Source organism: Fonsecaea erecta (genome assembly GCF_001651985.1).
Source record: "Fonsecaea erecta strain CBS 125763 chromosome Unknown Scaff3, whole genome shotgun sequence".
In the NCBI taxonomy this organism is placed as follows: Eukaryota; Fungi; Ascomycota; class Eurotiomycetes; order Chaetothyriales; family Herpotrichiellaceae; genus Fonsecaea; species Fonsecaea erecta.
In genome coordinates this window covers 3793371-3820994 of record NW_017387246.1, presented here as the reverse complement: position 1 = coordinate 3820994, position 27624 = coordinate 3793371, and the positions used below count along the sequence as shown (strand labels likewise).

At 53.2% G+C, this 27624-nt stretch overlaps 9 protein-coding genes across 9 annotated transcripts; 4 read left to right on the top strand and 5 right to left on the bottom strand.

Moving 5' to 3' along the window:
* Window positions 1–1288: 1288 nt before the first annotated feature.
* AYL99_04634 (hypothetical protein) lies at window positions 1289–2184 on the top strand (the record flags this gene model as incomplete). Its single annotated transcript, XM_018836148.1, has 2 exons — window positions 1289–1841; window positions 1952–2184. The coding sequence occupies 2 exons, from the start codon at window positions 1289–1291 to the stop codon at window positions 2182–2184; spliced, it is 786 nt and encodes a 261-aa protein (XP_018695798.1).
* A 1028-nt stretch (window positions 2185–3212) lies between these two features.
* Window positions 3213–5018, top strand: AYL99_04633 (hypothetical protein; the record flags this gene model as incomplete). The annotated part of the gene is made up of 2 exons (XM_018836147.1): window positions 3213–3287; window positions 3363–5018. The coding sequence occupies 2 exons, from the start codon at window positions 3213–3215 to the stop codon at window positions 5016–5018; spliced, it is 1731 nt and encodes a 576-aa protein (XP_018695797.1).
* A 1189-nt stretch (window positions 5019–6207) lies between these two features.
* On the top strand, window positions 6208–8242 carry AYL99_04632 (hypothetical protein; the record flags this gene model as incomplete). The annotated part of the gene is made up of 5 exons (XM_018836146.1): window positions 6208–6243; window positions 6291–6528; window positions 6589–6779; window positions 6829–6943; window positions 6993–8242. 5 exons carry the CDS (start codon window positions 6208–6210, stop codon window positions 8240–8242), a joined length of 1830 nt encoding a protein of 609 aa, XP_018695796.1.
* A 565-nt stretch (window positions 8243–8807) lies between these two features.
* AYL99_04631 (hypothetical protein) lies at window positions 8808–11068 on the top strand (the record flags this gene model as incomplete). Its single annotated transcript, XM_018836145.1, has 2 exons — window positions 8808–8881; window positions 8938–11068. The coding sequence occupies 2 exons, from the start codon at window positions 8808–8810 to the stop codon at window positions 11066–11068; spliced, it is 2205 nt and encodes a 734-aa protein (XP_018695795.1).
* Window positions 11069–11620: 552 nt separating this feature from the next.
* On the bottom strand, window positions 11621–12805 carry AYL99_04630 (hypothetical protein; the record flags this gene model as incomplete). The annotated part of the gene is made up of 2 exons (XM_018836144.1): window positions 11621–12364; window positions 12425–12805. The coding sequence occupies 2 exons, from the start codon at window positions 12803–12805 to the stop codon at window positions 11621–11623; spliced, it is 1125 nt and encodes a 374-aa protein (XP_018695794.1).
* Window positions 12806–13976: 1171 nt separating this feature from the next.
* Window positions 13977–14738, bottom strand: AYL99_04629 (hypothetical protein; the record flags this gene model as incomplete). Its single annotated transcript, XM_018836143.1, has 1 exon — window positions 13977–14738. One exon carries the CDS (start codon window positions 14736–14738, stop codon window positions 13977–13979), a length of 762 nt encoding a protein of 253 aa, XP_018695793.1.
* Window positions 14739–16299: 1561 nt separating this feature from the next.
* Window positions 16300–17964, bottom strand: AYL99_04628 (hypothetical protein; the record flags this gene model as incomplete). The annotated part of the gene is made up of 1 exon (XM_018836142.1): window positions 16300–17964. The coding sequence occupies one exon, from the start codon at window positions 17962–17964 to the stop codon at window positions 16300–16302; it is 1665 nt and encodes a 554-aa protein (XP_018695792.1).
* A 601-nt stretch (window positions 17965–18565) lies between these two features.
* AYL99_04627 (hypothetical protein) lies at window positions 18566–20443 on the bottom strand (the record flags this gene model as incomplete). Its single annotated transcript, XM_018836141.1, has 1 exon — window positions 18566–20443. The coding sequence occupies one exon, from the start codon at window positions 20441–20443 to the stop codon at window positions 18566–18568; it is 1878 nt and encodes a 625-aa protein (XP_018695791.1).
* Window positions 20444–26529: 6086 nt separating this feature from the next.
* On the bottom strand, window positions 26530–27247 carry AYL99_04626 (hypothetical protein; the record flags this gene model as incomplete). Its single annotated transcript, XM_018836140.1, has 2 exons — window positions 26530–26957; window positions 27013–27247. The coding sequence occupies 2 exons, from the start codon at window positions 27245–27247 to the stop codon at window positions 26530–26532; spliced, it is 663 nt and encodes a 220-aa protein (XP_018695790.1).
* Between the last annotated feature and the right edge of the window lie 377 nt (window positions 27248–27624).

The window sequence follows — 27624 nt, the reverse complement described above, 5'->3', positions numbered from 1 at the left end:
GTTCCGCAAGGACCCGGACACTCAGCTGACAGGCAATGGAAGAAGCCGTTGCAAAAGTGTGCGTGTAGCTCGTAGTAGCGCCGGAAAAGGGACGTTTCCATGTGCACGTCAGCGAATGCCAATGATAGAGGTCTTGTGTATTTATTCATATAGCCTGGTGAATAGTGGTCTGAAACTGTGTACGAGAGGTTCCTGGTGGATTCAGCAGCGAGGTTGTTGTGTGCCATGGAGCGTGAGACTCGTAGAAACCACAACGGCTCACAAAGGATGTCGCGTGTCAAGTGGCGTGTACTCGGTACGGGGTACGTAGTACTTGTAGGAGGGCGTGTCTCGTACTGAGTGTGGCAAAGTGCAAGACAGAGGGAATTGAACGGGGCGCAGATGATGGACAGGCTGATTGGAGCCATGCATGCAAGGGTGTTGGCTCTCTTCATGCCTGGCCGCCTTTACCCCACACTTTGTGACTCTATGCCAAGCTCTAAGCATCATGAGAAGGCGGCGATCATTGGCGGTGGGCGCCGGGGCTCTGCTTCAAGGGGGCCGCTAGGGGCTAATGACGCCCAATCTTAGGCGACTCCAGGCTGTGGAACAGCCGGCATGGCCTGGGGATGGCTCAATGAGCTAATGCAGTCCCTTCCTTGGAGGGGTGCCCTGGGACATTAAGACCCTCTCCGAACTCAACTTGCTGCTTGTTTCCGCGTCCCCAAAGCCAGTCCATTCAACCAATTGGGCGTCTGGGTCGGAGCTGGGCTACGTGGTTTTCGACACCGATTGCAGCCCAGGAAAAGGAAAGCGAGCTAGCCTGCTGGTACATCTGGCATCTGAGCATCTGCTCCCAAGCTGCTGCAAGTGATGTGTAGGTCTGTGCATTCTAGCCCTTCCCTCCAGGTCGACTTCTTATGTAAACCATCTTTTCTCTCCCTTTCAGTTCTACTTTCTCTCACTTTCATTTTCTCCCATGCTCACACCTCTCAAAGTTATCCTCGTCCTTTTACTTCAATCCCCTATCCACCAAGTACCCATCTATCGGACGATTTGATCGTCGCTCCCGTCCATTGTCCCACCTGAAACACAGATCCCCCACCAACCGCAGGCCGCTCACGCTACAATGACGTGACTGGGGGCCTCCTTTGTCCTACCTCCTAGCCTTCTGTTGGTCCTCGACCTTCACCTTAAACGTTGTCAAGAGTCCAGCTACAATCGGTCCTTAACAAGATACAATCTTCAATTCCAGTGTTTCTATCTCTCAGGACGCCTACGCAGTACCATATAAATCAACTTGCTCACAATGTCTGACCGCAATCCTGCACCGCCGTCACCTCCGCCTCCACAGCACCGTCGTCGCTCGTCCTTTGTTGATATGTTCAACCCGCGTACAAGCTCCTCTCCTACTGCGCCGTCCTCGTCCCCTCCCTCCTTGGGCGTTCCGTCCACTCCCACCGTGCCACAACATCGAAGAGGCACCTCGATTACTGCTCTCGGCCTGACTACGAACCCCTCCAACCAAACTCCCTTCGGTGCTTTCGGACTGCAACGACGAGCAAGTGTGGCAACGTCGTCCATGTCAAGCTCTCCAGACTTCAAAAACAGTTTCGGAGATGAGCCTGCTGTTATTGAGGAGGATGACCCCTCCAGCGCCACTTTGCAACCTCCCTCTTCACCATCTTTTGCCAGACGGGTCAGTTTTGGAGCACAAGCTTTAAGAGATGTCAGACTAGGAGGGAGCCCTGGTGCTGCTGGCGGTGGTAGGCGCCCCTCCTCCTCCCTTTTCACTCTGAATGAGAATTCCGAAAATGCCACTCCATCACGTCGAGCTACGTCGGGGACGGCCAAGACTGCAGGTAAGAGTCGAGGCCTGTCCCTTTCATACGTAACCAAGTTCTCGTCCTCCTATTCTGATAAGCTCGCACAATCGAGTCGGGTAGTTTAACACGTTACTAACAACCAACAGGAGAAGGCTTCAACTGGTCCGAAGCCATACGTGACAGATCCCGACGCTCCCCATCCTTTTCCTCCGGCAACCCTTTTAGCCAAGGGGCCACTCGCCCTCGCTCCGCAAGCATCTCCAATCCTGAGCCGCCAAAGGAAATCACAAAGCCTGTTGAGCCACCACATGCCAAATTAATGAAGAAGCCAGATGCCCTTGGTGAAAGAATGTTACGTGGTGATTTCATGATGGATTGAATCCAACTTTTCCGGGGTTGTCGTTCTTTATTTCCTTTCGCTATACTCCAAGAATGGACATATATATCTCATTCGAATGATGTATAAGTGATGCTTTGGTTTGATGGGGTCTGAGGACATTTGCCAAGGGGAAACTATGACCTGTATCCATTAGCTTCCGGCGGTATCGTGTATGAGGTGGGGTTCGAATGTCATTCGAAGCGAATAGGGTGCGTAGGTCGGAACCAGGGAGACAAGGGAAGGCGACGGCGAGAGATCTTTGCCTCTTCACGATCGTTTCATGATATTTATCAAGGCTTGGGCTCGGGCGCAGGAGGAGCTTTGGGAATTGAAGGGAAGTTCCAACATTTTGGTCCTGAAGAATCCACGTATGCTTGACGTTACAGCAATTCGGATATCGAGAGACTGAAAATGAAACGAGCAACGTGCTGAATTGGTATTTCGAATCTATGGTGATTTGCGCGGCCAGGCCAGTGTAGGCTTGTCGGTTGTGTCTCTTCCTTTACTTATGCCGCCTCCATAACCCTGTAATTCCTCCTGATCCTCCCACATGTGTATGTTGGGAGTATCTATGCGTACTCTCGACCTCCGGGTGTCGGTGCTTGTCCTATGAAGTCGGAAAAATTGTAGCTCCGGTTCCGACAGTTTTCCTTCTCCGCCCTGCGACGCCTTCCACTGTGGTATACAATGTAACACTGCAGGTTTCTTGACCACCGTCTGCGAATGACTGACAACATTCCACGACCCTCGACGACAGTTGGCATTTCTGCAGGGTTTGAGCTGTTGTCTTACATTTCCTGCCTGCGTTCCCCCCCATAAAAGGTGATCGGTTCTAATTGACCTAGCATCACCACTATTGTCGCTTGTTCTTCTGGAGAAGCGCCCAGAGAAGGGCCCAACTTTTATGGTCACTTCTAGGACTGGTGTCTAAATCGCTCCCAGTCAGGTTCCCTAGGTGCTCAAGAATTTATCTGTCAGAGACAGCCCTGCTCCTGCGTTCTCTAACGCCTGGATCTGCCGTTGACGCAATGTCTCAAACTACAACAGTCGCAGAATATTTGTTCACCCGCCTAAAGCAACTAGGTGTCGGTGCGGTTCATGGAGTGAGTCGTTTACGCCTTAAGAGGCTCTCTGGCCTCAGTCATCTCTCTCGGTACTGGCTAACTGTAACTGAACAGATCCCTGGAGACTACAATCTTCGCTTGCTGGACTTTGTTGTCCCCTCAGGACTCCTCTGGGTAGGCAACACCAACGAACTCAACGCCGGATATGCCGCAGATGGGTATGCGCGGATCAAAGGCATCGGGGCGCTTGTCACCACATATGGAGTCGGCGAGCTATCGGCGATCAATGCCATTGCCTGTGCGTTCACCGAGCGGGCAGCCGTCGTACATATCGTGGGCACACCTCCTCGCAACACACAAGCATCCCGTTTGATGGTGCACCATACCCTGGGGGACGGGGACTACCGGCACTTTGGGCAGATGCAATCGCACGTCACTGTGGCTCAGACCAATTTGCTCGATCCCCGTACTGCGCCGCAGCAAATCGATCAAATTCTGGAGCAATGCATTCTGCACTGCAGACCAGTCTATATTGAAGTTCCTCTGGACATGGTTTCAGCATCAGTCATCGCAGAAAACCTCGCTTATGAGATTGCGATCCCAAGAGCTGTCCTAAATCCTGCTTATGATGTGATCTTAGACAAAGTCCTTGAGCGGATATATGGGGCAGAACGACCTCTCATTCTCGTGGACGGAGAGGCCAGAGCGCTGGGCATCCTCGACCAGATCGACAAACTCGTGTCTTCTACGATCTGGCCCACATTCACCACAACGTCCGGTAAAGGGCTTGTCAATGAGACGTTCCCCAACGTTCATGGCATCTATCGCGGCAGTTTTGCAGACGCTAACTCAAAGGCTTTCATCGATGGCTCGGATCTAGCCTTGTACTTTGGACCTCACCTCAGCTCAACCAACACTTACAATTGGACCGGCGTTCCCAAATCGGCCGTCACCATCTACTTCACCTGGGACGGCATCAAGATTGATGACATGCTCCATCGCGACATTTCGCCAGCCTATTTTCTCACTCAACTTCTGCAGAAACTGGACTTGAAAAGGCTGAAGAAATACGAGAGCAGCCCGACCTTCCCTCATGAGCACCCTTTATCATTTTCAGAAGTGTCGACGGACGCCGCTATAGAGCAAGATAAAGTCTGGCGCCTCATTACACCATTCCTGCGGCCTGGAGATATTGTCTTCGGTGAAACAGGGACTGCAGGATATGGCGTGCGAGAGATGCTCCTCCCCGAGCATACGAGACTCTTTACTCCTATCACCTGGCTTTCTATTGGGTATATGCTACCGGCCTGTCAAGGCGCAGCATTGGCTCAGCGCGAACTAATCGCTTCGTCGAAGTACCACGGCCTTGCGACGGCTCGAACCATTCTCTTCATCGGCGATGGCAGCTTTCAGATGACTGTCCAGGAACTCGCTACCATCATTAGACACAATCTCAACGTGGTAGTGTTTCTGATCAACAATGACGGCTACACAATAGAGCGCTGTATTCACGGCATGAAAGAAGGTTACAATGACATTTCTCCTTGGCGCTACTTGAAAGCACCCAGCTTTTTCGGGGCTCCAGAAAACACTTTCACTTCGTCTGCAAGGACGTATGGCGAACTTCAGCCGTTGCTAAATCACGAGAGTCTCGCCAACGGAACAGGCTTGAGAATGGTGGAAATTCATATGGATCGCTATGATGCGCCTGCCGGGCCGCTGACTGCGTTGCTCAATCAGCAAAAACCGCCACAGGGCACTGAGGCGTGATATGGGCGCGATAACACCAAGTGTATCAACTGGGTTCTCATAGCTCAACTCTCAAAAACAAATATCCTCGCATCGTTCCATTCATTTTGCCATGGTGATCCTACCCATTCTTCAATCCGTTTCTCATTTTGGTGGTTTCCTGGGTCAGTCAGTTTACCTACCCATAATGGAGTTTACGCAGGGCCTCGATCCTCCAGAAGGGTTTCCCCATCTTCATGACGCTCAAATAATGCCATTGGTTGGCTCAAAACACCGAGGTTTGCCAGGTCCTGTCAGCGGCAAGTCTTTAGAGCGCCCAAATATCCCAGTATTTATCTCGGAGCTGCGATCGCCCGACGGGCATCATCTCGACGCAGACCTCCTGTGATCCGCCAAGGTCTTCGCTGCGACTGCGACTATCACCTAAAGCACATGTAGCGGTGTAGCTGGTCTTTATGGAATGGAAAGAATCAGGGCGAACAGGCAGGCGTCCACCCAAGAGTGAACCAGAGTCAAGGTGAAATAGTTCCAAGTTGAGGAAGAGGACGAGGCGCCGACAATGGCTTCATAAGAGCAGCGTGGTGTGTCGTAGAGCTTCACGTGAGCGGCGCCTCCGATGATGTGGCTGCCAAGAAATGGCAGGGGAGCCACGGAGCTTGGGGCAACGCCCGACAGCAGGTGGCAGCGTGGCAGGTACAAGGTGCGCCGTCATCCAGGTCGAGTGGCTTGGGCGCCATAATAATATCCAGCCCGCAACACCATCTCACAGGATTCCAATTTCATGGCGTTCCGGTGATAGGGGCATGGTAGATACACCGGGAACTTGTCGCCTGCTTCTTCTACTCCTCCTACGTCGTCCCTCCGAGTGTTTCCCTGCCTGTGCCTCGTTTCAGTAACCATTGTCCTCCGCCTGTCTGTTTAGTGCGCCTGCGCCGGCTGGCCTTTACAGCGACGAACCAACGCAGTCCGACCCCGAGCAGCCTGGTCTGTTTGTGGCTGTGTGATCCTGTTCTGCCCACTCTGTGCACTATGTTACTGTGAAAGCATGGCAAGCTGTCTAGTATAATTCTTCGCCCGACCTGACCTCGCCCTGTCTTGACTTCAACCGGCTGAAGCGGACAACTCGGAAACTGCTTTCGTCTTTGACCAATTGCCGCCGCCTTCATCTCCCTCGAGCGAGCTCGAACACCACTCTGTCGGACAAATCACCATGGAGAAGATTGTAAAGGGCGCTACGAAAATCAAGGTCAGGATGGTGCGCAGACCGCTTGATCAGAGCTGACGGAATGCTAGTTGGCTGCGCCCAAGGCCAAGTACATCGAGCCCATATTATCTGCCACAAATGGGGGGGAATCAGGTGTCGCCGAAGTCTTCCGGACACTCCAGCTTCGACTGAGGGACTCGACATGGACGATTGTCTTCAAGGCGTTGATTGTGGTGCATCTAATGATAAGAGAAGGCCAGCCCGAGGTCACTTTGAGGTACATATCCGAGTCGCCCAAGAGATTGGCAATGAGCAACTTCACGGACGGTACGCGGAGAAAAACCAGGTGAAATACCACCAGGAGGCTGGACACTGACAACCGAATAGTTCAGACTCAAGGCCTCAACATCCGAAATTATGCAGACTACTTGATGGAAAGAGTTCGAGCGTTCCGTGACACCAAGACGGACTTCGTCAAGTCAGGAGCGGGAAAGATGCGCAGACTGACCGTCGAAAAAGGGCTATTGAGACAAACTGAGATTGTGCAGGCTCAGATACAAGCGTTGCTGCGGTGCGAGGTGAGTTGTGGCAACCGATACCAGCTTCCATCTGGGCTCACTCTTGCAGTTACTAGGCAATCATGACCCAGACAACGAGATCTCACTGACGGCTTTTCGTCTTTTGACCCTGGACTTGCTGGAGCTGTTCAAGGTGATGAACGAGGGGACTATCAATGTTCTAGGTACGGTAATTAGGTGAGATAGAGGGGCCCATAGCTAACTCAGACATAGAACATTACTTCGAAATGTCCCGTGTTGACGCCGAACGGGCCTTGCGAATCTACAAGACATTCGGAGTTCAGACTGAGAAGGTGGTACAGTATCTCGGTGTCGCCAGACAGTACGAGATGTCAACTCGCCTGGAAGTCCCAACAATAAAACACGCACCAACAACACTGACCCATGCTTTGGAGGAATATCTCCAGGATCCCGACTTTGAATTGAATCGAAGACAATACTTGGCACAGCAAGAAGCAAAAAGGACAGGCAAGCCAGTTTCCTCCGCGCCATCAGCCAATCCGTTCGACAAGACGGCAACAAAAGAAATTACAACGACGTCCGTTGCAGTCAACCCACAACCGTTCCAATCGGCGCCCAAGGCACCAGCACCCGATCTGATCGACTTCTTCGAATCGATCGAGCACAATCAGCAGACGATGGACCAGGCCAATTTCAACTCGCAGCCTCAATTTCAGCAAGGAGTACCACAAGTTCAGGGATATCAGCCAGCACCAGTGCCTCAACAGACGGGTTACAACCCCTTTCTGCAGCAACAGCCCACATTCCAGAGCCAGGCTCTACCGCAACCCCAAGCTCAGCCGCAGCCTCTGCAGACAGATTTCACAGGCGCCGGGTTCGGTGGATATGGGCCTCAACCACCACAGCAAATTCAACCGGTGGGCGGATTTCAGTTTTCGACGCAGCTTTCACCGATTCCTCAGAACGGCGTGGCAAACTTCCAGTCACAAGCCTTTTCACCAGTCCAGCCTTCTCCGATACAACCACAGCCAACATCCACCAATCCATTTCGGCAGTCCACACTGAACACTGGAAGCACCCAGTTCTCCCCCGTCAGTCCTCCAGGTCCGGCCCGGTCGTCGACCAACCCATTCGCCAAGCAGAACACTGGAGCTCTCCCCAACAACGACCATTCGGCAGGCGCCACTCACGACCAGGCCACCTTCTCTCCCGTCTCCCCTGATCAAGCCTTCCCGTCCAACCCATCCTTCCTCTCATCACCGCCGCCGGCGCTCCAACCTCAAAGAACAGGCACCAACCCCTTCGCAAAGAACCGACCGACGACCCCCGGAAATGCAGTGGCAACCAATGTGACTGGGAGCACGAATCCATTCAGGCAGAGCGCGTTTGTCAATCAACAGACGGGTCAGGGGTGGCAGCATAGCAACCAGGGCACACTCTTGGGCTTTGACGTGAATAATGTAGACACCGTGCCGGTCTTCCCAAGGCCAGGACACAGTTGAAGCTATAGCATCGTAATGTAATGGGTCCAGTCATATTCTGGATGAAGGAAACGAACTGTACTTGTACTCTGCGGCTGCAGGCATGAAGCATATATGGACTGGGGGTGGATTGGTGGTGTTCTTGGGGGCATTTGTGGAGGGAGTGAGGCCTAGTGAGGCGTGGTGAGGCCTCAAATTGCCACCGTCATTTGACTTTGAATTTCCATCGTGATCGTCCGCCTCCAATTTATTATTTCCGCCACATTCCAACGCCTGTCACGCTATGAACATCGCGAAGAGCAGAGAATACACGTCTGGGTAAACATGGATCGCCATATGTGACTACTTTCCATGAATCTGTGGGAGATGGTTCCCTTCAGGCACCCGAGAAGTCATCCTGCGGCTTGATGTGGCCTGCTTCGCCTGACTCGACCGCTCCGTCCAACCACCGCACCATCCTCTCACAAATCAGGAACGACGACGGCCACCAGTGCCACCGCAAGTCGCACCTGCTACTCAGAACTCAACAGAACCTCTTTCAAATGCTCCTGCATCTTCTCCCAGTCACTGTTGACCGACCTCGAAGATGGAGGACGGCAATGTAGATAACATTCCAACTCTGTCCATCATCCCCTACGACAACAACCGCGAGATTGTGCTGTAAGTGTCCATCCCCAGTTATAGCAGACACACGCACAGTGAACTGATGAGACTAGCCGTCACGCAGACACCGTGGTTTACCGTGACCCGAGAACGAACCAACTCGTTCCATTTCATCGAAACCAAGATGTAGAGCGACACTCCTCCGACTGTCCAACGTGTGGTCGACCTTGGCATAGACCTGGATCCTCGAGCACTCACGATCCCGGATCAACTCCAATGGAAGACCAACCCAGCTTCATCACCGAGGGTTACTTTGAAATGCTCGCCCGAAGTCTTCCTGGCTCCAACGAAACATCAGCACCGCCCTCTCCGAGACGCCGCATCGCCCAACCGGTCCGCTCCCGGCTTCATCCTTCCTCGGCCGCTGTGTCTCCGCCTCCAAATGCAGAGTTCATTGCCAGCGCTCCGGTGCCTGCCAGTCAGACTCATGGCATCTCAGAGACGGCCTTTTCGCCCAACTACTTCGAGAAGTTCTTCGTTGAAGAAAGAGAGCTCGGCAGAGGCGGCCGAGGCGTTGTGCTTCTGGTCAAACACGTCCTCGATGGCGTGACCCTCGGCCATTTCGCTTGCAAGCGTGTCCCTATTGGAGACGACCATGCATGGTTAGAGAAGGTCCTCGTGGAGGTTCAGCTCTTGCAGACTCTGTCGCACCAAAACCTTGTCTCCTACCGCCACGTTTGGTTGGAAGACTTCCAGATCAGCACTTTTGGCCCAAGCGTACCCTGCGCGTTCATTCTGCAGCAATACTGCAACGGAGGAGATATGCAGAACTATGTCCTCGGCTCGGCGCAGGCATCCACGACGACGCAGGAACTGAAAGAACGAATTCGTCGAAAGTCGAGGGGAGAATCAGACCTCCCTCGGCGGGCCAATGAACCCAAAAAGTTACATTTCGACGAAATCTACAACTTTTTCAAAGATGTCACCTCTGGATTGAGACATCTGCATCACAACGGCTTCATTCATCGAGACTTGAAACCGAGCAACTGCCTCTTGCACACGGTCGGCGGCGAAACTAGAGTCCTGGTCAGCGACTTCGGCGAAGTCCAGTACGAATATGCTACGCGAAAATCCACCGGTGCTACAGGGACAATCTCCTACTGCGCGCCCGAAGTGCTTCGACGCATCTCCCCCGGTGGACCTTTCGAAAACTTTACGTCAAAGTCTGACATCTTCTCCTTGGGCATGATTCTCCATTTCCTCTGCTTTGCAAACCTTCCCTACACTTCGGCAAATGTTCTCCATGAAGAGCGCGAAGACATAGATGAATTGAGAGAAGAAATTACTAACTGGGGAGGATTTGACGATCAGCGCAAATTGCGTCCTGAGCTACCACCCGCGCTGTACTCCTTTCTCAAGCGACTCCTGTCCTTGAACCCGGACGAGCGGCCAAGCGCAGATGATGTCCTTCAGGTCGTTTCGTCAGGTAGACTTGACGATATACCTGCTGCGCGGAGGCGAAACTCCATGGAGCCTGAGGAGTTGACGCCGGGCCGACGGATCCAGAAGTTGGACACACCACAAAAGGGAAACTCTCCACAAGGAAGGCCAGGTCATGATATGGGTGCCAGGCCCAAGAGATCATTCTTCCGGCCCACGAGATCTCTATCTCAAGAGCCGAAAAGTTCCGAAGCAACCATCAGCGACCACGGCTACACGAGCGGCAGCGAAGCAGACCGTGAGCAACGCACACACAAAGCTTCCACGTCGGCTCGGCGAGAGTCCGGCAACCTCAGGCTCAAAAGCACGATGGTTCTGCGAGCCAACCGGGCGTCATCGTCTCTTCCGTCCTCGCCTTTACAAAAGTCTCCCGCTCCGTCGCCAGTCCGACAACAGCTTCTTCTGGAACCTGCACAACAGCTTGATCGGCCAGCTCTTCTTCTATTCCTCGATCGAATCTCTGCCTTCCTCAACGCACCCATTACCTCTCCGTCCACCCGTCTCGTCATACTCGGTGTAAAACTATTCAGCACTCTCCAACCTTGCCTATCACTCGGCATGAATGCGATAGTCGTCTATCCCATTATTGCAACTGCATTACTGGAGTTTTCATTGACACATTTACGAATGTGGAAAGCCTTGGTGGCCATGCTTGCCCATTTCCTTGTGCTTTCATTTGCATGGAGGACGGATAGGTTGTGTCAAAGCTCCAATGGTTGGTGGATGCATTGGGATGGTGAATGATAATTTCACGACTCTGTATTGCAAGGTCAGGAAAAGCATGTTTTGCCGAATTGCTTGGTCGAAGGAACACGCGGTGTCCGTTCCTTCTCGGCTTCTGTTGTCTTTCCCTTCAGCTCCCTCTCCCTCCCGACAATCTCGCGCTACCTTTTTACGCTGGACCTCGTCCAGGGGTGTGGAACGCCCCTTTCTCCGCCTTGCATCGACAGCTGTCAACGATGGCAGGCTAGTAATATTTCGAACGTGACGCTGAAAATGTCGTGTCTAATGTCGTGTCAACGCGGTTGGGCCTCCATTCGAATTGAGACACATAGACGCTGGGGCCATGGGTATCTGTTCTGGGTTTCTTACCGGATAATCAATTCCACATCGGTGTCATTTGAACCAAGACAAACACCAATATAGATTTTCTTCTACACCCAGAAAAATGGCATAACTGGTTATGGGCATACCAAGGTACCAGCTGAGACGACGACTTTGAATCACTGACACGCTTGGTTGAGGGTGTTTGAGGTATTTCACATACAGTCTATCTGTGTGAGCACGGAGAATGCCTCATGCAGCAGCAACCTCCATGCGTTGGCCTTTTTCATCGAACGCCACTTTCTGGCCACTTTTGAGACTCTCCTGGAGAGCCTCTGCTATGGTTAGCGAAGTCAACGCGTCCTGCAAGGGAATTGGCATGGGCTCGCCATCCATCAGAGCGTCAACCCAAGATCTAGCCTCGGTGACAAATGCAGCTTCATATCGATCATACCACCCCGGTGTAGGCTCAACCTTGACGAATCCGTCGGCATCGCACAGCTCTACTCGGTTTCGTCTCGGTGTCATGTTGATCGAGAGCTTACCCGCCGTGCCAAACACTTCGGTCGCGTTGTCGTACCCGTGAGCTGCTGTCCTGGAATTGTAAAAGTACGCGATCTTTCCGTCCCAGAATTCACAGATTCCGACAGCGTTATCGGCATCGCCGTCTTCAGCCAGCTCAGTGTGTACAGCAGCTACGCCTGAAGCCGACACAGACTTTGGCCGCGGGTCCAACCCAAACAAGAACAGGGACAAGTCGATGTCATGGATGATGCTGTCGAGGAATATCCCACCAGATGCCTTGAGATACTGCTTGAACGCCGCGCTCGTGTCAAGCTTTTCGCAGCCTTGAGATCTGATAATGATAGGTTTTCCGATTCTGCTTTCTTGAATCTTTGCGTATGCGTCCTGGTAGTTCTCGTCGAATCTCCGAACGAATGCTACCATGAGTTTCGTCTGAGGTTTCGCCTCGACCCTCTCTAGAAGTAGACGCAGCTACAAGGTTCTGTGAGCTTTTCTACCCATTGACGAGGTGCATATGCGAGTAGCATTTACCTCAGCAACCGATGTGCAGACCGGCTTCTCACACAGCACGTGAATACCTCGATCCAGGGATGCCGTGGTGTGTTCCAAATGCAATTCTGTGGCCGAAGCTATGATCACGGCATCTAAGCCAGGTGTCTGGATCATTTCTTCAAAAGTTGGATAGACCTGAACCCCGTGCGGGACGAGATGTTCCTCAGCCCAGATGAGATCTGGTTGGGCTGGGGAACATGCGCAAAGCAATTTCGCCCTCGGGACGCGCCAGAGAATGTTCATGGCATGTCGACGTCCCATGCGGCCGATGCCCACCACGCCGACGTTCAGCTTTCTCACCGGGGAGCTGGTGCCATTCAAGAGAGTTTTCTCAACACTGTCGACTCCAATGGACCCCATGGTTCTGTCTTTCTCTCTAGGAGTCTCGACTTTGGTCATTGGACGCAAAGATGGCTTTCGATGGCGACACCGGATGTGAAATAGACAAGGGCAAATGACAGCAACGATAATGATAGATCTCATTTTGCACTTCCCCGTGAGGAAGGTAAAGTCTTGGACATCCGATTGTGGAGTCTCGCGAATAGAATCCCGAAGCCTGTGGAGACTCCCCGATATATAGGCTATACGCCGACATCGTACGTGGTATAGCCGACGACTTCGGGGTCAGGACGATCCAGGTGTGCAATCTGTTCTACATGGTCTTCCCATACCGATCGGGACCTAGAATCCAGATCGCGCAGTTTGGTATATTCAAGGTCATCTTCTCATCTAGTTTTGTTGATCCCATGTTGGAGCGAGACATGTAGTAACCTGTCAAACCGATAGTCTTCTCCGGTTGTAGCCCAAAATGGATATATTGGGCGCTTGTTGAGGTGTATTTGCGATCTGTTGCCACAGCCTTGAGCCACTCGAAGTGACATCTCTGGGAGAAACAGCCCGGTACCTCAACAACATGGATAATACTCTCTTCGACAAGACTGCCAGGTCTGGACTATGGCCTGAACCAAATTTATGGTGATGTGGATTTGATTCTGTTCTTTTCTTGCAAACCACGGGATCGAAGGGGTACAGCAAATGAGATGCTTTCAAGCTCACAATATGGTGACAGGGATGAAAGGCTCGTTTCCAGTCAAGATCTCACTCCTCTAAGCGGCTGATGTTTCAGGTCCTTTCTACAATGATAGAAGCAGCATGCTAATCAGTGGCCATTAAGCCAGTAATTGGGTGCATTTTGCTATATACTTGAAGAAAACAGCAGAGACAGGGTATTGTCAGCCGTCCAAGTCGATGGCCGCTTAATATCTTTAACCAGACCATATCAAAGTCCATGGTTCTACACTTGGAGTCCGGACGGTCGAACGAACGAAATCATATCTCCTTGCCCTGGGCAGAGCTGCACATATGGGTGTGCATGACAGAAGCTTGCAGGACCTCGACCTCTTCGCCAGCTGCGTGATCACCAAAAGTCCTCGTCCATCTCCTCCAAGGTCTTGCCCATGGTTTTCGGGACGAGGAAGTAAGCTCAGATGCCGGCCATGAAGCAGAAAGACGCGAAGAATATGTATGTGCCTTACCTGATTGACTGCAACATGGCAGGCATGGCAATACCCATGGTGAAATTCGAGAGCCAGTTGGCCGCAACGGCCCGCGCAACTCCCTTTGACCGACACGATGTCGGAAACACCTCCGGTGGCAGCGTCCAGCCCAGAGGCGAGGATGAGATCCCGTAGACGAGGATGAAGGCAAAGACCATCGCCACACATGCCCACCCGGCGGCGTTGTTTGCGGACCAGTCTTTCTCGCACAGTCCGGAGAGGATGGCGATGACAGGGTAGCAAGCTGCGCTTCCAAAGCCGCCGACCCTGGCTATGGGCCGTCGCCCGATCAAGTCGATGGAACTGAAGCAGATAAACACGGCGACCAGTTGCAAGATGTTGACGACGCCCGAGAGGATCAAGGCCATCTCTGACGATTGGCCGACAGACTCGAACAAAGTGGGCGCGTAAAATATGAAAGCATCGATGCCAGAGAATTGCTGGAAGAAGCATACGCCTGCACCGACGACAATACGATGCCACATCTTCGTGAAGAGTTCCATCCAGGACAGGATCTCCAGCTTGACCCTGTCGGCGCCGGGGTGCTTCTTCTCCTGCAAGACGTGCTGAGGCTTCGGCCAGGATTCCGCGGTTTGAACTCGGCTGTCGTCCGGGATCAAGCGTCGGAATTTCGCCAGACTTGCGAGACTTTGGCTTGATCGGTTGACCGGCGCCAGCCATCGAGGAGGGTAGGGGAAGATATGTATCCCGACGCTCAGGAGGGTCGCGGACACCATCTGCAGCCCGAGGGGGAGTCGAAACGCGATTTCGCCCACCAGGGACTTTGTGCCGTATGTGATCTAGAAGGCGATTACAACTCCCAAAAGCTTGTCCAGAGGGCTTCCATCCGACTACTCCTGAGACTCGATGTCACGAGAAAGGGTCCGTGCGTGGGCGGTTACCCACTCAAAATTTGAGCATCTTAGTCTCTCCACCACCCACCCAGCTTGAGCGAAGCCCTTCCGCGAGGCAATATACACGCTGCGTCTGTCAATGACACATGTGACTATGCGCACGGACTGCCTCTAGACCGGATGACAGCTGCGTAGATGAGTCCAGTCCAGTCCGGGGGACGAGGTTCCCTAAGTCGACTCAATTCGAGGAAAACTCTGGGATTCGACTGGACGTAACAAATGAAGATGAACGTGGTGCCTGGGGACACCGTCATGCACACGAGGCAATCTGCCTGCCTTTTCGCTGTGAGAATAAAAGCTGTCTCTTCGATACCTGTACAAGAGAGGGAACGTGTATTCAGCAGATCCCTCGAAACGGGCTCTTTCGTCGAAAGATTTCGATTGTCCCCATACTCACCCTCCCACCTGGGGAAGCCCCCAGTGAGGTCAACAGTCACCCTTGAGTTCCATGGTATCCCATATGGGGCGCCGAGAGAGTGTAGAGGACATAGAGAAGCCCGTAATGAAGGTGAAGCGGAGTAAAGGAGTGCTGGTGCAATATTAGAGAGGGGTCGCTGATATGTAAAGAAAGCACACCGGCATTGCGAGACAAGGCTCGACCAGAAAAGGGGTGCGGGTGGGTCTCTCGGCTATATGGACCACTGTATATCATGTTACATAGCTCCTAACGACGTGGCTCCATGGTCGCAAACACGATTACCAGCTCCTGTAGATCAACAGGCATAATGAATCCAACCCAAGAACCTCTGCGCAGCTCCCTGGTGCCACGAGTCGTGAACACCCCTGTCGGAACCTAGGTCGCGCTGGCACGGCAAAGAGCCTTTAGGCCCACCCACCACCATGGCACCGTTGACGGAGGGGAGATGGAGATGGAGATGGAGATGGAGATGTTGTACTCGGGTGGTAGCACACGTAATGTACTGTAGGTGCCGGAAAAGAAAATAGAGATAAAAACCGAGACATGTTGCCCTGCCGGGATGGAGGTTCCTTCGCGCTGCTGATTCTGGGAATGCCGCGCGGTGACCAAGTACGACGGTCTTGGATGAAGTTCCATGTTTGTTCGAGAGTCCTCTGCCTCTGCGGAGCTCGAAGTTGGAAAGTGGTATTACTGTAAGTATCCCGAAGTAGCGTCGTCCCTCCTCACAAGGACATGGTATCATAGTATAGTACAGATTGAACCCACAGCTGACCGACCATCTGTACAGACACACATCCATACACATTTTGCCCATCCCAACATCGACAACAACAGTCCATAACGTAAATCGTCTGGTAATAACCACCTCTTAAACTCAGGCCTGTTGAAACCATTGTATCCCGCCTGCCTGCTCCTTCCTTCACGTACTATACAAACACGTCTGATCGCCCATTCCCACTAATCTCGTCAACCCTGCTGATTCATATGACTGGGCAAGTTCCAGTCTGCGTAGTCGGCGTGCACAAACGCGCGATCCACCGCCGGCACGCTCTCGAGTACATACTGCAGACTCTCGCTCAGGTCATGGCTGTCTCTCAAACTCATGTTCTCATCGAGGACAATGTCGACCTCCACATTGAGCTTGTCGCCCGTGTGGTATGCTTGCAATCCCTGAATGTAGCGGATCGGTTTGGCAAAGCGCATCGCGAGATACAACAGTACATTGCGCTGGTCCGCGGTGGCGGAAACACCGCACAGGTTTCGAACATGCTCGACGCTGGTTCTCGTCCAGTTGAAGATGACGTAAAAGGACAAGAACAAACCACCCAAAGCGTCAAGCCACCAGATCTCGCAGTAAAAGCCCACAAGGGGGAAAATGATGGAGAAGACGTTGAAGACGACGTCCGTGGCCGCATCTTGAGCCAGGGCTTGCACAGAACTGTTTTTCACCAATCGACACCAAAACCAACAAAAACCTTTGATGGCGACGGTGCTCAGCATGATGGCAATCGCAGGAATACCCAGCTCCACGACGGTGTGGTCTCCCGAAATCAGCCGGTTGAAACATTCCAAGGCCACTTGGAAGAACGAAGTAATCATGATGACACTAAACACGAGAACGCCCACCGGCTCCAATCGTCGTCGGCCAATGGGATAAGCGTATTGATCCTGTCTCGAGATGAGTTTGGTGGTCGTCCAGACGATGGCGGTCGACAGAAAGTCCAACGCCGCGTCGACCAGTGACGCGAGCACCGAAAGCGACGAGGTCAGGACAGTCACCACGATTTTTCCCGCCAGCAAGATGATGTTGGCGGCGAGGTTGATGTAGATTGCCAGCGTCACGATCGGCTCGTTCGAGTCTACGCCCTCGTCCATGTCGTCAAAACTGATGTCCGGGAGAGTTGCATCATAGTGCGCGTCCACGCCGTCTCCCAACAGAGCTGTCTCTTCACTGGGAAGTTTGTACAAGTTTTTCGGCGTCCGCTTCAACTTGGTCTCGATGGGCGAGCTGGTGGCATTCGGTCCCGTCACGGGGGTCACGTTGCCCGAAGGCGGTTCCTCACAAATGGTATTCATCGTTTCGCTTGACCGCGGGTGACCGTACTCTTGGATGAGATTATGCGGCAGCGACGAGTCCAGCAACTTGTCGATGTATATGTATTGTGTGATCAAAAAGTTGTTCCGCTCGTAGTATTTGCGGATGGGCTTCCTCATCTTCTTCAGCTCCTCCTCGGTCTTGAAGTACTGGTGCCAGTGGTACCGGGGGTTGCTCTGCCCGATCAGCCGCATGCTGCGGATCTGCGGCGTCATGAGGAGCTCGGGTCCCATGCTCATGCGCCGCGGGTCTGTCTCCGAGGGCGTGCTGGGCCGCCACCGACCTGCGGCTGGTGCGTCGAAGCTTTCGTGAAAACCGTGCTCTTCATCTTCGTCGGACCGGTGGCTTGCGAATGAGCCCCTCCGGGTGGTCGATCGGCGCTGTAGGGTGAGTAGGGACGTGGTGGAACGGTTCTGGATCAGGCTCGGGAGGCGCTGTCCACGCGTCGACATGGCGCTGGGCTCTTCATTGAGGGGGATGAAGCCGGAGAGGGCGCCGAGTTGGTAGTGAGGTCGACGGGGGCTGGAAACCTCCATGGTGGCAGAGGGGAATCGTCTTCGGTGGGAGAAGGGCTAGGGAGAGGGAGAGAGCGAGGGCGCACACTGCCGAAAAAGCAAGCAAGCAAGCAAGCAAGCAAACAAGCTCCCGAAAAGCGTCTTGAGGAGGCCTGTGTGCAAGTAAGTAAGTGTATGCACGTGTCGGCGTGTAAATGCAACACATGTTACGAGGTACATATTACTCCGTACATACGTCAGTCCGTCAGTTCGTCAGTCCGCGCGGCCGCCAGTCAGCACCGGGCAGAAGTCTCCATCACAAATGGGATTTCCTCTGAGTGAGCCCAAGACTCTCTCATGCATAAGTACAAGTACCATCATCATTATGGATTAGATTTATCAAGTAGATATTCTAGCTTCGGTCACACAACTGTTGTATCCAAATGACCTCTGGCTCGCTCTGCTGGCACTCGAACCAACTCGCATTATCCACGCTCATTGACAGCATTCGGCCCGTTACCTGACTCCTGTGGCTGGTGCAAATATCTTTCATCATAACTCTTTCAATAATTACCGTAGACCCATACACGCCGTCTACCTCCATAAGTTCCCAACACATGCACACATAAAAGCTACATCAACATCATATGCAGAGAAGATAGACTCCAGTCAGCATCACGGAAGCCATTGTCGTTAACATCATCGTAGAAAGGCCCGCAACTCCACTCGTGGTGCTCGCACGTGAACTGCTGCCTGTTGTCGATGCGGCGTTCGACTGGGCGGAACTATCTGAATGGCTCGATGAGGCGGAGCTGTCAGAAGTAGATGTTGGAGCAGGTGCGCTTGTACCCACGGGGCTCGTGACAGGGCTAGCATCGGGCATGCTGGCTGCAAGCTTGGAGCAGGCACTGGCGTTGGGCTTTCGCTGGCCGACCGGAGACCCAATGTTGGCAATGACAGCTTGGGAATCCCGAACCACGATGCTGGCGCTGCCGTCACTGCCAATTTTGACTCTTTCGACCGTGTTGTTCACTCGGGTTGGTGTACCATTGCCGCTCTTCTCGTAGCTGATGCCGTTCCACGTCGTACCGTGCTTGGCATCCGCTCCGTCGTTGGTGAGATAAGCCAAGTACAGTTCCTGTCCAGCAAACTGCTTTGGCAGGGACAAGTCCCAGGTGAGGCTCGGCTTGTTCGGTTCCGACACGTTGGCCGGATTCGAGTTGATCAGGACGATCGAAGCCAGGGTGCCGGCCTGATAGACCGAGTAGGCCGCGATTCGGCCGCCATATGCCGCGGGAGGGTTCTGAATGATATACCCGCCGACCTGGGCCTGGCAGGTCGGTCCGATGGTTTGGTCAAATGCCGCGAATGCATAGTAGTTGGGTCGCACAAATGGTTGATTGCCATAATACGGGATTGGCTGCCAGGCACTAGCGTTGCTGTTGTCGGTCATATGCATCTGCACCGAAGAGATATTGAGGGTGGCGGCATAGAGGAAGAAATTGAGGGACCACAGTGCAGCTCCAAAGACGTCGGTAATGTCGCTCAAGCCAATCGGTCCAACCACGCCCATCTCTCGTAGAGCATACGGATAATCCGTGGCCTGTGCTTGCTGGATCTGTGATACCCACGCAGCGAACTGGTCGTTGGTCGTGGACAGGGTCATAAAATCGTAGGCTGTCAGTGGATAGGTCGACACTCCAATGTAATAGTAATAATCATGCTGGTTCCAGCTGGCAATATACGGTTTCGACGACCCATTGGCCTTGACAGTGATGCCAAACTCATCCAAGTCCTGGATCTCGAAAGACGTCCCAATGGTTGAAGCAGTGGCCCCCGGCTCAAAGAAATTGCTGGGGAGGTTGTTCGGCCGCAGGACTTGTTCCCAGATAGCACCTGCTCGGTCCAGCCACTCTTGAGTGTACACCTGCCCACCCCAATTGCCTGTCCGGAAACCATTCTGCAGATACAGATCAGGCTCATTGCCAATCTCAAACGACACCAGGTTGACGTCAACCAATCGAGTGACGGCTTGTTTCGCCATGGTGGTGATCTGCTCGATATAGTCGGATTCCGAGTAGGCCAGGTTCAAGCCAAAGGTAATGGGTGTATTGCTAGGGAAGCGATTGATCACCTCGAAGAACTTGGGGCCAATGATCATCGAATCGCTGGCATAGGCGCCCTGTCCAATCGAGTGAGGATTGGACTCCCACGCATAGTCATCTTGATCGGCATCGTAGACGAAATAGTCCTGAGTATTGCCTCCAATGCGCAGGTGCGGCGGAGTACCTGTGTAGTTTGCCAAATTCTCCAACAAGTTCTTGGTGAGTTGGTTCTCGTTGCTGCCGCCCGTGAAGGAGAAGAGATTGGAGGACTCGATCCCGAAGCCGGCAAACGAAGGACTGATGATTCCGGAGGCGCCTGAGGTGGGCTGGGCGGTGATAGCGAGGGAGACTGTGTTTTGAGCTGCAGTGAGTGTGAGGAAGAGTGCGCCAAAGACGGGCAGAGAACGAGCGGACATGGCGGAGTGAAGGTATAGTAGTTAGTATATGACAGCGCACAGTCACCACCGACCTCGTCTTCAACCTCTCGAGGACGCCCAACGAACGACAACAAACAACAACCTGCAGATAAGGAGCAGGTCTATGGGAAGCACGAGCAGCAACAAGGAAAAGGAAAAAAACTAGATCAAGATATGGTCATCGATCAGAGTGGGCAGCTGGGCCGCCAATGCGAATGGAGGGATCGCGGGCAGAGCTGCAGCTGCGATGCGATGACAGCAGTGGCAGTGGCCATGGCCCACGGCCGCTGTTGGGTTGTGGGGGAATGGCATTCAATGGGCATTCCCAGTTTTCTGTAGGCGGCGCAAACGATGGTGTCAGTGGACGGGCGCTCAACGGTAATCTCGGGCCAGCCCAGAGAATCGAGGTGGTTGGGGGGATGCGATTTCGTCATGGGCTCTCCTAGCACTGGTGGGCACCTGGCAAGAATGGGCCCGTTGCGGCGGACTCCTTCTTCTTGTCTATTAGTCGACTGCTCCTAGCGGAGGATAACAGATCAGCTTAGTCCAACCAGAGGACGGGCCTTTCCACACTATTGCTCAATCCCTCGATCAGGAATCAGCCATCAGCCAGCGTGCCATCCAGTTATCCACCTCTCCCCATCCGATGATGCCGTCGAGATCCACGAAGAGGAGTCCACGGGGGTGATGAGAGAGATAATGACCACACAGGGGGAAAAGGGGGACAAAGAAAGAGAAAGGGAAGAACATGCAACGGTGCAGATCAAAACGGGAAAAGATACGAGGTCCGTGTCTATCTTGCAGGCCAATGCACGCCGTCATCTTCAACACCATTTGTGTCTCCTCGGTTCAAGCATGTTTCTATTTCCGAGTCCCAAAGGCGGGGTGAAGCTCTGCACCAGACTGCCGTACTGCCTGCCACCCTTTCCTAGTCCCCAAGACCAGGGACCAGGTCACAGGTCAGAAGACACACCGAACCCATGCCGTTCGTTCCTGGCGGCTGCTTGCGGATGCAAAGTCCGCTCTACCCAATCGAACAGCTGGTTCCAGCTCCCCCAACCTGCTGCACGTTCGCTGCTGGCCATGCAGGTAAGACGCGATGCTGCCTAATATGACCGCAGGTCGCACGGCGTTGTCTCCCTGGGTCAAGACGCAGGTATAGGAAATCACCACGATGCAGCTTCGTGGAAAGCTTGGGGCATTTTCCGGTGGGATGATGCGGGCGATACTGGGCCTACACAACCCGAACAAACATGGGCAAAACCAGAAACAGAATAGGTTGAGAGAATAAAAAGTATTATCCATTAGAGACTCGCAAACGCTAGCTGGTAAGGAAATGGTCCTTCGCTGTGTGACCGGGTCGGTCCCTTCCCAAAACTCATCATCATGGGTCTCATTATTTGTCCACTCTCAAGTAACGTACAAAGGCCTGTGTCGCTGGTCCCGACTGGGCGACTCAGCAAGGCAAAGCGAGAGACTCTCTTCCCTCCGCAAACGAATGTGTCAAGTTGGGGTATCCACTATTGGTACAGGTATGGCAAACTGGGTGGGTGGGTGTATTGTGTGTTGGTACATGTTGGTTGTTGTGAGGAAGAAGAAAGTGGTGAACAGAGTCGTTCTGACGGACAGGCAGATCCAAATGTGGACGTCTGGTGATGGGGATGAAAGTATTGAAACGAGGCTGAAATAATCGGGCGCAAAAGTGGTGTGTAAAGAAGGGGTCAGAAGTTCGGCGACGTTGATTAGGGGTGCTAGTGGTGGTTGAAAGGACCTCGAGACTCCTCGTATCTGCACGGAAGGCCAGAGATCCCTAGTGGTTGGATGTTGCCCGAGTTGGAAATGTGGTAGAATGTGGGCGCGCGCATAGTAGCCTAGCTGCTGCTGCTGCTGCAAGAGTGTTGTGCTTGTGACCAGTGGAGTTGCCAGCACATCGGTACATGCATGGCCTCTTTCTTTGTATGCGCGAATGCAACAGTGCCAAGAGCTTCCCACATGGGAGGATCTCCGTGGTTTGTAAGACAAATCTGTTGCTGAACTCCTCAAAAGGTGGAGAACGCCAGTTGTAATGCATTAGTTAGATGAGGTCCGTAATGCAGGTCATGTGGCTGCCTGGTATGTGGACGCATGCCGGGTGGCTCAAGGGCGAAGGTCAGGGAGAGTCATGGTCGAAACCGTGTGTCCTGTGGAAAGCCGGTCATGCTGAATGCGACACTGTGCTGAGGAGAACAGTGGCTCATGCAGCAAGCTTCTTGGGGATTGCTGGAAGAGGTCTGTTGGGAGGAGGACCCGGGCAGGGAGGATATTTTGATCCGGCAGGCATTGTGACGGCTGAGCTATGTGTTGAGGTCGACGGTATAGTCGAGGAAGGCTTTGTGCCCTGTCTCTGGTAGTGATGAGAAGCTCTTTGGAATGTTTGCCGGCTTGCTGTTTCAAGTCTCTGAGTTTCAGAGGGAGGAGCAGAGGACGGTGACTTGTCTGAAGAGATGCTTTCTGGGAAGAAGCAGGATACGAGTCAGGTATTTATTTGCTGATCCGAGGCAGCCTCACCCCGGCTGCACCGAAAAATTGTTCCAGAAATGGTGACGCTGACCCAGAGTCAATCCATGCAAGTTTTTGGCGACTCCTTGGCTGTGTGATGGGCTACCTTGGTGGTGGAGCCCGCTTGAGGCTTGCCGGTGTGGTGGCATGCCCTCGTTGACACAGCAAGATTTCGAGACTCCTCAGGAGACGCCGCTCCCCCCTTGAAGCCCCTGGCTTCCACTCTCCAGAAGCGGCTTAGACGTATAAAGGCCCCTCCAGATTTCCTGACTAGGCCAAGGCGCTAAGTCCCTCAGGCGCGCACACTGACAAAGACAAGGTCCCAGCTGACCGGAACAGCCTGGGGTTTCTCGGGCGCGCCTCGCAAGGAGAGGGGGAGATTGTTGTCGCTGTCTCCGCTTGGTTGTTTGCCCGGAAATCACCAAGCAGATTGTGTGACCCATTTTCTCCTTGCCCACGCAGAGAAGCCGGCTGCGACGGCGTTGCTCCCCAGCATTCGATGATCCCTTTGTTTAATAATAATCATCATTTGCCCCGTTCCACTTTGTGCCTTGCTTCCAGAGAAGAGCGGAAAGCGGTGTACGACTCGGGAGCAGGCCAAAGTTTCGGCAAAGAGAGACATGGTCGACCCGTAACTATATCCCGAACGGGAAGGGATTGTTCTGCTTCTGAGCAGCTGGCACTGCTCTTCAGCGGTGTGGGTGGTCCTCCTGTGCCGAGTTGCCCTTTGGCCCGAGTACGAGTAATGCACAGAAGCTGAGCGCACTGTTGTTGGGAACTCCCAACTTCCGGTTTCACCTTGTTGGCAGCACCGTGCTCATTGGCGGGCAGACGGCAACGTGGCCCTCAACGTATGCCATGATGCATGATGGTGTAGATGTCCACTCTGATTGTGCCACAAATGGCGGTTTCCGTACCTCCATCAAGAAATCCGGATTCGCATGCTCCCCAAAGCATACGAGTCGTCTGGTCAGCGCTCGACCCCGTGACCAGTAGAAACCTTGCCTTACGGTTTAGTTATGCCGCTTTGTACCTGTAAGATGGGACGCAATTGATGTGTCCGCCCTTGCTTCTGGCTGAAGGATGCTGAGTGCGGCCCTCGTCGGATAGGGAGGCTCGTTCCCATGGTCTGATTCGCCGGCCAAGGCACGGTTTCCTGCAAGGACAAACCCATCGCTGCGCTCTTCCGGCAACTTCCTTTTCCATGCTCAGCTTGCAGCCGTTCGTACTATGAAAAATGATCGATGCTGGTCTTTTTGGGGGATGTTCGCTCGGTTAGGGACCTGTCACGCGGAGGACATGTTTCAAATCGTGGCCAAGCGCGCGCCTGGATTGGATGTAACCAGCTCACCGGTCACCACAGGGGACATACGCTGCGTATTCTATCCGTAGTTTTTGTGGATTAGGTGCCCTACGGTACCCTACGTGGATGAGGCAGTGAGCACCGAGAACGATTATTCGCAAGCGAGAATCCATTCTGCAAGCTCCATATACGACCGTGTCCAGTGTCGATTATGCAGTCATAGGGCTCCTCCTCGTGGCCATCTCCTTCAACGGTCTGTTTCAAAGGAGGCTGGGGATGATGTGATGATATTCAGATCGTCAACGAGCTTCGAGCTCTAACCGTCCGGACTGCGTATCGCTCAAGGAGTTTTTGGATGGTGGGTGATGGTGGTGGCGGTGGTGGTCAGCGGGTTCCTGAAGATCCTTCTCTTTACCCCTGCAGGCAATGAGGCAGTTATTTTGCCACCCCCCGAGTTTTGACATACACTGCCTACACTGTAGCTCAGGGCGGGCAAAGTTTGTAGGGAGTAGTGTGTTTCATGCTTACTCCTGAGTGTGGCAACCTGGCCAGAAGGTTTTTCATCTTCTCCATTCTTCTTCTTCTCCTTCTTCAGCATGGATGATGTGGTTCAAAAGTTTCTTTGTGTTTGCGGTGCTTGCGTCGCCATCTATTTCGTCACGATGGCCATCGGAGCCCACAGAACCAGAACCATGGAGTGCATCAAAAGTGTGTCGGCCACCGTATCGCCGTGTCACCAGAAGTCTATGCGCAGTGACGTTCCTGTCTCGCTCGTCTTGTCTCTTCTCCTCGGAGTGGGTTGCAGTCTTGCAAATGCTCTGGTGCCCAAGCCCGTCTCGGCTTGCCAAAATGTACCCAGGATACTGTACGAGGTACCGAGTACTTTGCTGCCATTTCGCACCCTTAGTATTTCCGAACGCCTCCGATGCGCCGTGGACGCCCTCTGCAAATGTCCGTGGCAGCTCCAAGCACGGGGAAGCTATCCACACGTGCTACATTAGAGATTTGGTGGCTGGCTGTATGTTGCTCGCTTCTCGAATCTCGCATTGGATTCCATGCAGCTGCCGTTTCGTGGCTAGCATCGTGGCGCTACTTGGGATCAGACGAGGGTGCCCAAGCCCCGCGGCAATCTCCCTAGTTATTGTTACCGTTGCTTTTGCGACCGGCGCCTATGTACCGAGTACTCGACAGTGGACACTGTTCAGCTGGACTATTATTGCGACTTCAAGAACTGACTGCAACAGGATCAAAAGAGCTGCCGGGTCATCCCGCTTGTCAACCACGTACGTGGTAACAGCATGTGCGGCAGTTAATAAGCACAGATGACTGCGTCGTATATATCTAAAAGTAGTATACTGGCCAGCTAGACCAACGGAGTTTTTGTGCTTGGTACCCGTGTGTGAGCAACTTACGGTCTTGTCTTGGTCCCTGTAGAACGTGTACATACCTTGTCCCTGATACCCATCAGCTTCTGCCTGCGACAATTGGACAATGAGGCTGGCGGGAGACCGTTGCATCCGCTGCATCCTGCACTCAAACCTGCATCGTGATCCCCTCTCCCCCCCTCGTGTCTCATTTGCGCTACCTTCTCGTATATGTGCGACCTGGGATGAGATGGAACGGGTCTGGCCGCCCACCTTGATACAAAGGTAACGCCCCCGGTCATGCATCATGCAGGGTTCAAGTTCCAGGAGAGAAAAAGGGGCAGCCACAACCACGTGGAAATTGCGTGAATAAGCGCCACGACCTGCAGTCTGGTGGAACCTGAACCACAAAATAGCCCCAGACTGCTCGGGTCACACTTGGCGTTGGTCGATGCGACATCGTTGGAGTACTTCTGGAACAAGGAACTCAGGCGTTCGATTTCCCCGAGAGACATCAACTGTGTGTGTTGTCGCCTTCCTCTGATTCCAGGCAACACTTGTTTAACAAACTGTTCGTTGAGCCGCGAGGTCCCGCAGGCCTGGGCTATCTGCATCGAATATGGGTTTACAGCAACCAAGTCCAGCGGCACCGACTGAAGTTGGTTGCTTCGAACAAATGCACCATTCGAGCTAGGGGCCGGCTCGGTTGCACAAGTATAGAAACAGAGGCTCCGGGGGGGTCATGTCTCTCCTGGAGCTATCCTTCAACCCATTTTCCCACGTGGCTGCCCCAAGTTGGCGCCATGGCCCTCGGGGGCTCTGCAAGAACTGCCATTGTGAGTGCGGCGAATCAATCTCCGTGTCTTGCTCCATGTCGAGTGTCACAAACCATCGTCCTTTTGATCCTGAGTTGATTGGATCCAGTCTTGCATGAGTGCCTGCGAACTGCCTGAGATCCCAGGAGTTTTCTTGCTAGGTCCGCCTTTGCGCTCAACAAAGAGGCACAGCACCCAGCCCCAGATGATGAATCCATCGTATGTGGTATTGAATCCGAGCTTTTTCTTATCGTCGTCCTCCCCTCCAATGTCAAGGTGACTCTCATCCTCCTCTACGGCAGCTGGGATGTCGTGGAGATTGATGTTCTCTTCGTCACTCTCATCCTGAACCATCACGGCGTCATGGTCGGCTCTAGTCAGTTTGTTGCCATTGTTGCTTTTGATTGGGCCTATTTGCTTGAATGTCTTTTTCTTGACGAGAAGACAGTGGCGAGTCCGGATCTCAGTAAGGAAGATGGAGACATCAAAGTCATCTAGAGGCGCCTGTCAGGAATGGTCATGCTCGTTGGGAACAGTGTGATCAATCACCTTGTTGAACCACGTCTTTGACGCTCTTCTTCTTTTTGCCCTTACCTCGTGCCCGCTCATTCTCTTCCCGTAGTTTCGGTAGCACGTAGGGTTTGACAGCTTCAAAGATCCGTGGAAGGGCGGGGTCTTTCTCGTTCAGAAGCCATCTTGATTCATCCGCAGGGTTCTCGAGAAAGATGCGGCACTCAAGCACGGAGTGTTTGCTGATCCGCAGGTAGCGACGGATGGGAGCCATGGCTGCAGCTGCGGATCAAGGCCCTCCGTCCCTCGTGAGAGCATTATCAATTTGTCTGAATCAAGACGAGCCCTCCTCAAAATTACTGCTGGCAAGGAACAAGCAGTTACGGGATGGATGGAAAATCCGCGAAGCGCGTCACTGAATAGATGCCAAGAGATTAGATCAATCGCTGTAAACCTTCGTGCCAGCTCCAAGCACCTCATTCCTCTGACCATGATGTGCAAACTTGCTTCCCACCAGGACACACTGTCTGTGGATAAGTGTTTGGGACGAGAGGTATTGTAAGAACCTGTCTGGCCACATCTGGTCCCTTGATAGTGTGATGAACGGATAAGCCATGGGGAGCTTCGGCTATTGCTGTCCCGACGCGTCAG